Raw genomic sequence first — 13,978 nt, 5'->3', positions numbered from 1 at the left:
CAAAGTAACGTTGATTACTATCTCGCGAGACTGGTCTTCTGTAATATCTCTCAAGATTGCTTTTCCACTATGTTTTAGATGATCGTTTAATGTAAACGTTGGCCGAATAAATTAAACCATTGAATTGTGTACCAATGTGCATTAGAGCTAAAAATATGTTTCCGCCCGGTTTCGAACCGGGGACCTTTCGCGTGTGAGGCGAACGTGATAACCACTACACTACGGAAACAGTTGCTTTGGAAATAGCTTAATTCTGTTTTCATCGTTCCTCCAGTCTTCTCTCACATCTAATGTGTTTTGAGAAAGAGGCATGGGGGGAAAATGTGAGGAATCAAGGGACATCATTTGAGATCCACCCATGGACTGACAGGTTCATCAGAAATCTGTACATAATGACGAGGTGCTCATGTCTCCGCCCTGACAATGCGAGTCGTTGTCTCGGCAGGCGTTAAGTGTAGATCTGCGTAAATTCATACCCCATTGAAACGCATTGGGTTTATTTTAGACAGATTTTGTCGAGAGATAGCTAACCCTCTCGCTTCGCCTCTTTCTCTCAAGGTATTATATGGGCGATGGTAAATTCAGTTTTCAATGTAAATTCTAACCAAAATAATTCTAACAGATCAGGTTTTCATCGGCATGATGATGGGAGCTAAGATATTAAACTTTTTAATCAACATGACAAATAAATACTTGAACTTTAGCTATATCGTCAACATCGACTTCTGAACACAATATAATTTACGGGTTTATCAAAGTTCCAGAGTGGGATGTAAGCAGAGAAAATGTGATAATGGATTCAGAATGGTCGCCCTCTGCTGGTAATTTGCAGGACGTGCAATGGTACAAGTAAAAGGAGGGTGGGTATATTATACTGAACAAAAATATAAACGCAACATGCAACAATTTCAAAGATTTTGCTGAGTTACAGTTCATATGAGGAAATCACTCATAGGCCACCCCCTTGGCAGCCAGGCCCAGACAATCAGAATGAGTTTTTCCCCACAAAAGGGCTTTATTACAGACATAAATAAATAAAATGTTATATTTTCAATGTTTATGTATTTATTTAACTAGATTTCGAAATTAATTGACCGTTTTTTTATATTGAAGTCAAAATACTACTAATATTACAGAGCAAGCGGTAAAGCTTCATATGACTCACATTTTTGTTTTGTGGGACCTTGTAAGACATGATGGTCTTCAAGGAGGCCTGGGTAAGGCCAAAATGACTGCGTTTACACAAGCATCCCGATATATTTTTTTTCTCTAATTGGTCTTTTAACCAATCATAACAGCTCTGAAAAATATCTGATGTGAAAGATCTGATGTGATCTGTTAAAAGACCAATTAGTGTAAAAAATATCAGAATTGGGCTTCCTGTGTAAATGCAGCCAATGTCACAAATGTTAAATCAAAAACTTCAATAATCTCTTCCTCAATTATGCTTTAAAATACAAATGTCAAATATATGTCAACAATCCTTCCTCAAAAGGACCCTTCTATGGATTACATTTTGTGAAAATCCCCAAAACCATGATCGTTTTTTGTTCTAGTTAATCACCAATTAGCTTGCAACCCATAATAGGTAACATTAAAAAGCAAAACCCTCTGACAATAGCTTCATCTGTTATAAACATCTAAATTTGAAGCAAACTCGTTTTGTTTGAATAATTCCTATAGAAGCATTAAAGCTACTCCTTGCATTTACCTACCTCACTTTCTTCTTCTTCTTCTTTGGTATCATGGCATTCGCACGTTTAGTTTGTGCATGTGTTGTGTGTGGTCAATCGCGTTACATTTTTTTAACCAAAAATAAAAAGGAAGGGGGGAAAAGGAAAATATTGCACCCCCAACTAATCCTCCACCTGTAAACCCCTATTACATTCCACCACTATTACCCACTCACCGACAAATTCTCACAAAACACCCAGACCTGCTTTAAAGAAAATATCCTTGTCTAGTTCGAGGTGAGTAATCGCTGTTCTGGTATCTAGAAGCTCTTTTCGGTCATAAGAAACAGTGGCAGAAATATTATGTACAAAATAAGATACAAGCAATGCGAAAAAAACACAATATAGCACAGTTGGTTAGGAGCCCGTAAAACAGCAGCAACTCCTCCGGCACCATTCTGTTATCCCTGGCAACTTCAGCCTATGTGAGAATGCTGTTCATTCCATCCAAGTTCATCACTAAGCTCAGGACCCTGGGACTGAACACCTCTGCAACTGGATCTTGGACATTCTGACGTGCCACCCCCAGGTAGTGAGGGTAGGTAACAACACATCTACCACACTGACCTTCAACATGGGGCCCCTCAGGCGTGGGTGCTTAGTCCCCTCCCATACTCTCTGTTCTCCCCCAAAACTGCATGGCCACACACAACTCCTACACCATTATTACGTTTACTGACGACACAGTGGTGGTAGGCCTGATCACAGACGACGACAAGACAGCCTATAGAGAGGAGATCAGTGACCTGGCGGTGTGTTGCCAGGACAACAACCTCTCCCTCAACATCAGCCAAACAAAGAAGCTGATCGTTTACTACAGGAAATGGAGGGCCGGGTACACTCTAATCCACATCGACGGGGCCATAGTGGAGCGGTTTGAGAGCTTTAAGTTCCTCGGTGTCCACATCCCTGTGGAATTAACATGGTCCACACACTAACACAGTCGTGAAGAAGGCACCCTCAAGAGGCTGAAAATATTTGGCATGGACCCTCAGATCCTCAAAAGGTTCTACAACTGCACAATTGAGAACATCTTTGTCTGGTAGCATCACCGCTTGGAATGGTAATTGCTTGTCATCCAACCACAGGGCACTACAAAGGGTAGTGTGTACAGCCCAGTACATCACTGAGGCTGACGTCCCTGCCATCCACGACCTCTATACCAGGCGACGTAAGAGGAAGGCCCTAAAAATTGTCGAAGACTGCAGCCACGCAAGTCATAGACTGTTCTCTCTGCTACAGCATGGCAATCGGGTACCGATGCAAAATCTGTAACCAACAGGATCCTGAAAAGCTTCTACCCCAAAACCATAAGACTCATAAATAGTTACCAAAATGGCTATATAGACTATCTGCATTGACACCCTTTTGCACTAACAGTTTTGACTCACATACTCTGCTCCTTCCGCTTATTATATATCCTGTTACCTAGTAACTTTACCCTTACCTATATGTAGATATCTACCTCAATTACCTAGTACCCCTGGACATCGGCTTGGTACTGATGAGCTCTGTATATAGCAAAGTTATCATTGTGTATTTATTCCTGGTGTTATTATCTTTCTACAATTTTACTGTTGGGAAGTAAGCATTTCACTGTTAGTGACAAATACGATTTGATTTGACACATTCACACACAGACCAAACTCTTGTGTCCATCCATCCATTTTTTGTCTCCTGCACCTACAGTACTAGTCAAAGGTTTGGACACACCTACTCATTGAAGGGTTGTTCTTTATTTTGACTATTTTCTGCATTGTAGAATAATAGTGAAGACATCAAAACTATAAAATAACATATATGGAATCATGCAGTAACCCAAAAAGTGTTAAACAAAGATTCTACAAAGTTGCCACCCTTTGCCTTGATGACAGCTTTGATGACAGCTTCACCTGGATTGCTCTTCCAACAGTCTTGAAGGAGTTTCCACATATACTGAGCACTTGTTGGCTGCTTTTCCTTCACTCTGCGGTCCAACTCATCCCAAACCATCTCAGTTGGGTTGAGGTCGGGGGATTGTGGAGGCCAGGTCATCTGATGCAGCACTCCATCACTCACCGGTATCTCTACTTGCACATGATCATCTGATCATTTATCACTCCAGTGTTAATCTGCTAAATTGTAATTATTCGCTCCTATGGCCTATTTATTGCATAACTTCCCATGCCTTTTGCACACAATGTATTTAAACTCTTTTTTTCTACTGTGTTATTGACTTGTTTATTGTTTACTCCATGTGTAACTCTGAGGTGTTGTTGTCTGTTCACACTGCTATTCCTTATCTTGGCCAGGTCGCAGTTGTAAATGAGAACTTGTTCTCAACTAGCCTTCCTGGTTAAATAAAGGTGAAATGAAAATAAAAAAAGAAATAAAATAAAATAGCCCTTACACAGCCTGGAGCTGTGTTGGGTCATTGTCCTGTTGAAAAACAAATGATAGTCCCACTAAGCGCAAACCAGATGAATTGAGTAATGAGTAGGTGTGTCCAAACTTTTGAAAGGTACTGTATGTTAGAGTGATGTACAGATGTAGGATCTTAATTTGAGCCAGTTAGCTACAGCAGGAAAATAATCTTGCAGCAAAAGGAAATGTGAATTATTATGTGGATTATAATAAATTGACCTTTTTGTAGGGATTGATACAGTTTTGTAAGGGAAAATCAAGTCTGAAATTTCAAAGTGGAAGCCTTTTCAAACCTCAAATGCACAAAATGTTTTAAAATTCCTACATCGGAGCGAACTTCTCCTGCAACAGGGTGATTAAATGAAGATCTTACATTTGTATCCACATTTCCAAAGGTGAATGGGTAAAGTGTCATCTCTCTCTCTGCCCCGTCCCTCTACTAGAGTAAATCATTTTCAGGAAACTAATCGGCAGTACTGTTGTCCTGTGCTTATCCTAATATTAGTATGTTGCTGTGGGACAAGGCTTATAACTGGAGTGTTAAGATGTTTACCTAATAAGGTGTATGCAGATTCGCATACACCAGTGTAGAACGACTGCCCCCGCTCATTGAAGCTGCGGATGTTCGAGGCCAACTGCGGTACTGCAGGCATTGTTAGCAGAAAAATGGGAATCTTCATGGTCAATTTTCGCGTACATTTAAAAAAAAAAATGGATGACAATCATGGTACCAATAGTTGCCTTTAACACACAAGATGTACAGTATGTCCTTGAACCGATTATTTTAAAATCACACAGAGAAGAAGGTATAAGGATAATTTAGTTGCTAATGGCAGCCTGCAGCCTTTCTCTTTCTCATTAACCAGGCAAGTCAGTTCAGAACAAATTCTTATTTACAATGACAGCCTACACCGGCCAAACCCGGACAATGCTGGGCCAATTGTGCCACACCCTATGGGACTCCCAGTCACGGCCAGTTGTGATACAACCTGGATTCAAACCAGGGTGTCTGTAGTGATGCCTTTGCACTGAGCACTGAGATGTAGTGCCTTAGACCACTGCAACACTCGGGAGCCCATTTAAAAGGGACAGCACTGAGCTAGCTGGAGTAGCTCAAACTGCGCGTGATACGCCATCTTAACCGACTTAATTTGGCTATTGAGTCTTCACATAGGAATGCATGGTGTTATGTGATCAGTGACTTTGTCCATTCATATATACAGTCATTGGCACACACAGACACACACGCTCACACACATATTGACTCTGTGATACTTCTCACCTATGTGGTGTATCCAACTCTCCCCTTCCCTTTATCCAAAGCCCCACCAACACCCCTCCTACAGCCACCCACTCTCTCTCTCAATCTGGGCAGTCTGCCAGTGTACCCATCCTGCTCTCTCTCACTTTCTCTCTATCCCCCTCTTTTTCTCCCTCTCTCTCTAGATCTCTTTGTATTCTGCATTCGCTGAGCTTTTTCACAATGTTATTATAGAACAAAGTGGTTCTGGGTTTTGCTGTGCTCTCTCTCTCTCTCTCTCTCTCTCTCTCTCTCTCTCTCTCTCTCTCTCTCTCTCTCTGTGAGGCAGGCAGCGCAGCAGAGCGGTGAACTCAGTGTGTTCTCATGTCTGTATTGGGCAGGCTGGTGAGTGTGTGAGAGAGTACTGAGCAGGGATGAGCACCAGGCAGTGAGGAAGAGAACGACAGAGTAAAAAAGGAGTGCGGCTGTGGAGAACGAGAGCTGGCATACCTCTCTCTCTCCCTCCATCTCACTCAGTCTGTCTCCCCACTCCCATGCTGTTGTGATAGACAGCACGGCACTCTCGGCTCGGCTGCATGGAGGCACAGGGAGGGGCAGGGAGCCCAGGTAGGTGCAGCTTTATGTTATCCACTGTTAGCATAGAATACATCAGCCTAGACCAGACTGTCCATCACCATGTCTTTCCAGATGGACTCTATGTTATGTCTTTTCCATGTTAGTCTATCATACCAGCCTCTTTCACTCTATTGTCACATTTAAATCCTCTGTTAGCCCAGACTTGGTTTCTGAGAATAGGTGCTCTGTTTTACCCCAGACATATACTCTAGTAGCCTAGATGGTTATGTTAGTTAAATCATGTACTCTGCCAGCTTTGACTGTATGATAGTATATTAGTGTAGTTAATTCTCTTATCAGTGGGTTCTGTTAATCTATTAGCCCTCCTGCAGTGCACATCCGTGGACTGCAGATGATACTGTAGAGTAGAGGACACAGTAGCCAACATTAAGGATGGAAATAAGATAGTGATGGATGTTTCTACAGGTCTGAATTGGAGAATATATAACGTGTTAATGAATCCGTACTATTCTTAGTATGTTTAGACTAAATGCACATGAAATATGTGTTGAATGCTTACATGTAATGACATGGTTGGGAACGGAAGGAAGATGAACACATGTTCATGTTGCTGTTTTCAGATGTGAAGGATGTTGTTGTGTGTAGAGCTATTTCAGTGACCTGTGTTGACACAATGTAGTTAATAAGATGTGATTAACAAGATGTGATTTGTATGGTATCAATTCGACACAATACCTTTAATGACATTGATAAAACGGATCATAGCAACATCATTTCCTGTAGGATGGATTGTTATCTGTGATAAAGGAATAAAGGATGGATGTTTGATGAGAGAAATAACAGTGTGGTGGGAGAAGGGTGTGGAGAGACTTACTTCCTGTTGCCTTTACTGTTGAAAGAAGATTGATTTGATTTGAACCGATATGTTGAGTTTGATTAAACTATTGTGGTGAATGCAATCACTGTGTGTGCGCGTGAACCTGATTCAGAGGATTTCCTGCGTGATTGCTAGGAGCAGTGTGAGCCAAAACCTGAAAGAGCAGCCTTTCAAACAGCACACTCCAGTCCTTTCACTGTTGGCTGGTGGTGTGTTCACCATGTTCCATTAAACACACTGTGTACGGATGGTCTGCTCATGACACACACTCACTGAGTGCTCAGTCAGTAGGCATTTACAGTAGGGCACACTGGGTCAAGAGGAGCATGAGGTAGTGTCAGCTCATTCATCGTGTTGAATGGCCTATTAGAGACTGTCCTAGTGAATAAGACCACATCCAATTACTCATTTGATATGGCTTGGTTATATCAGAGATCTCTGCAGATGGCTAGGTTAAGTTTATTACTTTCATATGTTCAGTAGGATTGTACAATAAGCCATTCCAGAGCATTGAGAAACAGATTAGCAATCCTCTCTTTTGAAAAGTGTCTCTGCTTGGGGGCACTTTAGGTGGCTAGGCTAGCTACCTGACTCATTGACACATTTACCCTAGACCATGTAGGACTGACACTCATTCATCTAGGATGTATGTCTGACCCACTGAGGATAAAGACACATACAACCTCAGTCCCCAGAGCCACATTGGTACAGTAGCTGGTTTAGTCAATGAGTCTCCTCATATGTCACTATCACTGCACTACCTAGCAGATCCATCTCATTCTAGAGCATTCTTTACAGTACACATATTTACAGTATCAACATTGACATGTGCCATGTACAGTAATACTTGGTGGCTAACAAAATAATGGAAGCAAGGCATTACATACTGTGATGAGCCTTTCATACTGTGATGTGCCGTTGTGTAATGGGAATATGTAAGATGTTTATGCAGGCCAACACATAAGATTCCCAGTGTTCTAATTCAGACACTCATTTGTGTATGGTTTGATGGTCACTAGACCTGACACTGAATATTATAGATTTTTCTCATATCTGTTGATAGTGATTGACGTCAGACTGGAGGTACACGGACAGAGGACACTGACTGTTATTGTATTCTGTGACACTATGTAATTCTGTAGCAGCTGATTTTGTGACTTCCTACAAGCCTCTCAGTGGGTGTTTACGGAACATTGGTGCTGTGAGATTAGAATATGTTATCTGCTTCTGTTCTGGAAGAGTTGTATTAAACCAGATTGATTTTGATTAATGTCATCTGTGACTGCTCTTATTTTTTATTCACCTTGAAAAATCCCTAGTACACTTTGATTGAATACTCTGTGTGTGTCTATGCATGTAAAACATGATTGGCAATTGATTTAAGGTGTAAACCACAGGAGGTTGCTGGCACCTTAACTGGGGAGGATGGGCCCGTGGTAATAGCTGGAGTGGAATGGTATCAAATACATCAAACATATGGTTTCCATGTGTTTGTTGCCATTCCATTCACTACGTTCCAGCCATTATTGTGAGCCATCCTCCCCTCAGCAGCCTCCAGTGGTGTAAACATTAATTGTGTGACTATGAGGCAGATTGACAGACAGAGGGGGGTAACATACATGGGAAATGAAGCAGCAAACGGTAAATAGTATCACCACCTCATTATAGAGAAGGGAAAGTGGAGCTGTATTCTCTCAGCTGGTTTGGACCCTCGCTGCAAAAATAAATCGATAGCCAACAGCAAGCCTTGTATCCAGGGTGAAATGGGAATCCATCATGTTTAGTCTGTGACTTGCTTTGCCAACCCTTTGAAATGCCACACCCTTCTCTGTGTGACACACACACACACACACACACACACAATCTGTGCCAAAGATGCTCTTCTCCATTCCTAAGGACGTGGATGTTTCCACAGTGATTGTGCAGTCTGAGGGACAACATGATGATCATGTCCAACAGAGGCTTGGGGAGGGCAGCCCAGCAGGGAGTTAGGATGTTAACCTCTAGAACGCTCCTGCTGCTACTTTCTCACCTATCTCTTTCCTCTTTTCACCCACACCTTCATCCCGCTCTCCCTCATCTCTTTCCTCTTTTCACCCACACCTTCATCCCGCTCTCCCTCATCTCTTTCCTCTTTTCACCCACACCTTCATCCCGCTCTCCCTCTCTTCTTTCTCACCTATCTCTTTCCTCTTTTCACCCACACCTTCATCCCGCTCTCCCTCTCTTCTTTCTCACCTATCTCTTTCCTCTTTTCACCCACACCTTCATTCCGCTCTCCCTCTCAGCCATCTCTTTCCTCTTTTCACCCACACCTTCATTCAGCTCTCCCTCTCACCTATCTCCATCCCTCTCTCCTCCCTGTCTGCTGTGTTCTGTGCTAACGCTTGTTGCTGCAGAGTCAGTGAGGTAGCAATGTGCCGCATGACTCAGAGGAATCTGGAGATCAAATCAAATCACATTTTATTCGTCACATGTGCCGAATATAATAGGTGTAGACCTTGCAATGCTTACTTACAAGCCCTTAATGAACAATGCAGTTTTAAGAAAAATAGATGTTATTATGTAAAAAATTGATTTGAAAAAAGACAACAAATAACAAATAACAAGTAATTAAAGAGCAGCAGTAAAATAACAGTACAGGGGGTACTGGTACAGAGTCAATGTGACTATGTGACTATGCATAGATTATAAACAGAGAGTAGAAGCAGCGTAAAAGGGGGGGGGACAATGCAAATAGCCATTTGATTAGCTGTTCAGGAGTCTTATGGCTTGGCAGTAGAAGCTGTTAAGAAGCCTTTTGGATGGACTAGAGTTAGTACAGGACACCACCTGAGATTGTGCGCTGAGTGTGCGCTGTAGATTACTGTGCATGTGAGTGTACTGAATGTTCAGGTGTATATAGGCATGTGTGAGAGAGACTAGAGGTATCTGTATGTGGCTGTATGTTGGTTTGTGAGTCTTCTAAGATACACCTCAGCTCCCTGGATAATATTCCATGACTCAGAGCCTGGTGGAATGTAGTCTTCCTCCAAGGAATGTGTTGTCTCAGAACATCAGATGAGACAGCCGTTTTCAATTTAAACCTAATTGAATGTCCACCTCAGCCTAGTACACAAGCACGTCCACATAAGTCTATTTCCATCACTGTCTGTACGTGACTCACACACACTGGAGGAGATCTAAACTACCTTTACACACAACTTCATACATTCACACACACACACACACACACACACACACACACACACACACACACACACACACACACACACACACACACGCACAGTGCATGTGTAAACCTGTCTATGGTAAAGCCCACCGCATGCAGTGTTAAGGAAAAGGAACAGAGTTATTCAGGGGTTAATGTGGATACAGTAGGTGATGTAATTACCTGGGGATTAATGCTACTGTAGATTATCATCAGTACTTGTGGTTAACCTTCTGTTCAACCCCTCCTATCACACTAAATATTACACTAGATGTGGGGGAGTTATTCAATAAAAAGTGGATCATCTAACTGTGTGAGCCTGGTAGAAGAGTAATATGAACATTTCATCCCTTATCCTCTTTGAAAAGCTACACAGAATGACAGCCCTGTGGTAATTGTAGTACAAAGGGAGAAAAACCTAAACTCTGAAATGAGAGGGGAAATAAAGGGATAGAGAACCACAGTAAAAAGGTTTAGTGAAGTGGATGAAATGAGAGTTTCAGAGTTTTAGCTCTTTAAATAAAACATGTAAGTGAGTATAGGGAGGCTCTGAGGCGGTGGTTCATTGAAACGGAGGTAGTGAAACTGAAACAGTAGAGCTACTGTCACTAGACAACCTTTTACATAACAACACACATTGTCTTTTCCCTGTGAGCAAAGCACAGCACAGGACAGTGAAACAGGCTCTGTAGAAAGACAGGAGCAACAAGATATCTGAAAATAGAAGTAAGACAAACTCTTTCTCATCTGACAATTGAAATGCTATAAAAACAGAATTTTCCACTTTGAAACGTACACTGTGGGGTTCCATTGCAGAAAACGTAATAATTATTGATTTTTCAACACATTTTGAGATTCTAGATTGGTGGACTATACGCTTTCTGTTGCAACCCAAATGGCAATACTGGTATTTTATGCAGTGTTTATTTAGACTGTGTGTGTGTGTGTGTGTGTGTGTGTGTGTGTGTGTGTGTGTGTGTGTGTGTGTGTGTGTGTGTGTGTGTGTGTGTGTGTGTGTGTATATTCATGTATTTATGCATGTATGCATGTGTGTGTGCAAGTGTGTGTGTCTGTGTTATACAGCATTGTGCATAGCAGGGTGGGTCTGTAAACAAATGTCACACAAGACATCCTCAGGAGAAGATGGATGGGCATGGTCACCCAGAATAGCCTGCTAGTCACTCACTGCTTCCTGAGGCGAGACGCACAGTGGCTAAATATGATTACCAGCACACAGCATAAATGCATCACAAAACACATCTGACAAACATGAATAAAAGGAGATCATGGATGCAGGAAGGGCTAGACAGTGACAACGATCACTCACTCTTACCTGTCTCATTTGCTCTCTCCCTCTTTTCCTGTGTGTGTGCGTACGTGTGTACTTACATGTGTGTGTATGTGTGTGTGTTTACCACCACAGAGCCCAATAAAGACATCCAGAAGTTGCTGAAGCCCTCCAGCTCAGGGGACCTTTCCAAGGAGTTGTACCATCACCCAGTGGGGGAAGAGGAGGGAGGGCTCCCAGGACACACCGCTGGTCTGCTGCACGTCACCGAGAGGAGACGTGAGTACCGGGGTAAGGGGAGCGATGGAGGAGTGGTGGATGGATGGATGGAGGGAGGGAGGGCTCCCAGGACACACCACTGGCCTGCTGCACGTCACCGAGAGGAGACGTGAGTACCGGGGTAAGGGGAGCGATGGAGGAGTGGTGGATGGATGGATGGAGGGAGGGAGGGCTCCCAGGACACACCACTGGCCTGCTGCACGTCACAGAAAGGAGACGTGAGTACCGGGGTAAGGGGAGCGATGGAGGAGTGGTGGATGGATGGATGGATGGAGGGAGGGAGGGCTCCCAGGACACACCACTGGCCTGCTGCACGTCACCGAGAGGAGACGTGAGTACCGGGGTAAGGGGAGCGATGGAGGAGTGGTGGATGGATGGATGGAGGGAGGGCTCCCAGGACACACCACTGGCCTGCTGCACGTCACAGAGAAGAGACGTGAGTACCGGGGTAAGGGGAGCGATGGAGGAGTGGTGGATAGATGGATGGAGGGTGGATTAGATGGATAGAAAAAAGGAATGGGGGAGGATGGGGAGGATAGTAATTAGGGGATGGCTAAAGGATGGTAGTTGGATGGCATTTTGGAAGGAATTTTAACTATATAATATGGCTAGTAAGGCAACATTTTAGATTGAGATTTAGATTGAGAAAGTTATTTATAGAACCAACCAAGGGTTGTAACCATAGCGGAACCCTTTTTTTAAAGGTCCTATAAAGAACCATGCTCATAAGGTTCTAAATGGAACCTGCATGGTGCTATAAAGAACCCTTTCCTAAGGTTTCATATAGAACCATTCAAAAATATTCTATATACAGTAGCAACAAAAAAGGACCATTCTCAATCTTAAGGTTCTTTGTAGAACCGTAGCGTGGTTTATATTCTGGTTTACTAGCCATATTATATTGTTAAAATTCCATTGCAGTTATTATTTTGTTTTATCAACAAGTTAAATCAGGTGTGCCAGCTCTGGAATGGCTGTGGGTCCCTGAGGAGATTATTGATAACTACTGACTTAGTCAATCATTCTGAATTGACACAAGGCCATATGTGAATCTTTCACAAGACAACATCACTGTATTAGTCATATATAATATTTAATAGTGAAACACAACAGTTTAGAACAACTGGAATTACACCCTCACTCACGGTTGCACAAAAAAAGCTGTGAATTAACCACGCCCCAAAATATTTGAACGAGCTGCCGCCCGTACATTTTAATTATCACTAAAGTAAACTAAAATTGAGCTGCAAAGAACCATTGAAGGGCTCAAAGGGTTCTTTGGGTCAGGATGGTTCCATATAGAACCATCCCCCCTTCCAAAAGAACCCTTGAGAAACCTTCATTTTTTTGTGTGTGTAAGAGGTGGGTCATTTTTTTAGTTTGGCGTTGTGGCACAAGTGTACACTGTGGTCAGTTCATCACTTCCTCTGGGGTTAAATTGAGATATATTGCACCCATCTTCCCAGTTCCAGTAACCCGACTTCCACCTTGTCCTCTACCCATCCACACTTCCAATCCCCCAGCTAAAATGCATCATTGTGTGTCTGTCCCCCCACAGAGGGAGCCATGTGTCACTGTGTCTATCTATACCATGCCCAGGGCTGAGCCAGAGGCCACAGACACACACAGACACAGACACACAGACAGACACAGGCCTCACAAGGAAGTCTTTATCTACCCAACGACTAAACACCCATTTAGGGAGACAGCCACTACAGCCCAGTATCTGTGTCCTTCTGCCTTAAAGAGACACCTGGGGCACAGTTACCCTACAGACAGAGAGGGAAACCCTTGAGTTACATCATAAAACTAGTACATTTATTTTCTACAACAGTTTATGTATTGTGGGGAGCGAATAACAATTGGATAAAGTTGTTAATAGCCCTCTTGCTGAGTTTGGCTGGACCCAATGACTTTGTTACCTCTAGATAAGGTCAAGTCCAGTTTACTGGCTCTGAGCCAAGCATCACACTGTGCACTATAACCAATCCTACTGAGGCACAGTGGACGCCCCTGTTAAAGCCTGAGTGTATGAGAGTGTTTGGGAATCATTATAGCCTCATTATAGGCTGTTTGTTGAGACTGGCTGATCTATACTGTGCTCATCATTTTGCTAAAGGGGGAGACCCTTGCAACTGTCTTTCTAGCTTACCCCGCCACCCCCCTCGATCCTCATTATAGGCTGCTCTGGCTAGGCTAATGATCAGTGAGCCATGGGGTGGCTGGGGGGCCTGGGGGATCTGGGGGGGTCAGATACAGAGGCATTCTACTGTTTGATGGAGCCCCCAGTCTCTCCGCCGCTCCCCTCAGCCAGACTACTGCTATTGACAGCCCAGCATACCAGGCAATT

General features: G+C 43.1%; 1 protein-coding gene and 1 non-coding gene across 4 annotated transcripts in view; one reads left to right on the top strand and one right to left on the bottom strand.

Moving 5' to 3' along the window:
* Positions 1–156: 156 nt before the first annotated feature.
* trnav-cac (transfer RNA valine (anticodon CAC)) lies at positions 157–229 on the bottom strand. Its single transcript has one exon. It is a non-coding gene; the product is annotated as a tRNA-Val (tRNA).
* A 5,266-nt stretch (positions 230–5,495) lies between these two features.
* LOC109894989 (dysbindin domain-containing protein 1) overlaps positions 5,496–13,978 on the top strand; it is a 37,494-nt gene continuing 29,011 nt past the window's right edge. Inside the window, exons 1-2 of one of the 3 annotated variants that reach the window (XM_031831030.1) lie at positions 5,496–6,003; positions 11,485–11,640. In XM_031831030.1, coding sequence (XP_031686890.1) covers positions 5,973–6,003; positions 11,485–11,640 — 187 coding nt within the window. In that variant the 5' untranslated portion in view covers positions 5,496–5,972. Of the gene's footprint in view, positions 6,004–11,484; positions 11,641–11,889; positions 11,972–13,978 lie in introns of those variants that run through there. The other 2 variants (XM_031831031.1, XM_031831032.1) reach the window with 2 other exon arrangements.

Source organism: Oncorhynchus kisutch, linkage group LG8 (assembly GCF_002021735.2).
Source record: "Oncorhynchus kisutch isolate 150728-3 linkage group LG8, Okis_V2, whole genome shotgun sequence".
In the NCBI taxonomy this organism is placed as follows: Eukaryota; Metazoa; Chordata; class Actinopteri; order Salmoniformes; family Salmonidae; genus Oncorhynchus; species Oncorhynchus kisutch.
Note: the sequence above shows the minus strand (reverse complement) of the source record. Positions and strands in the feature narration are given on the sequence as shown.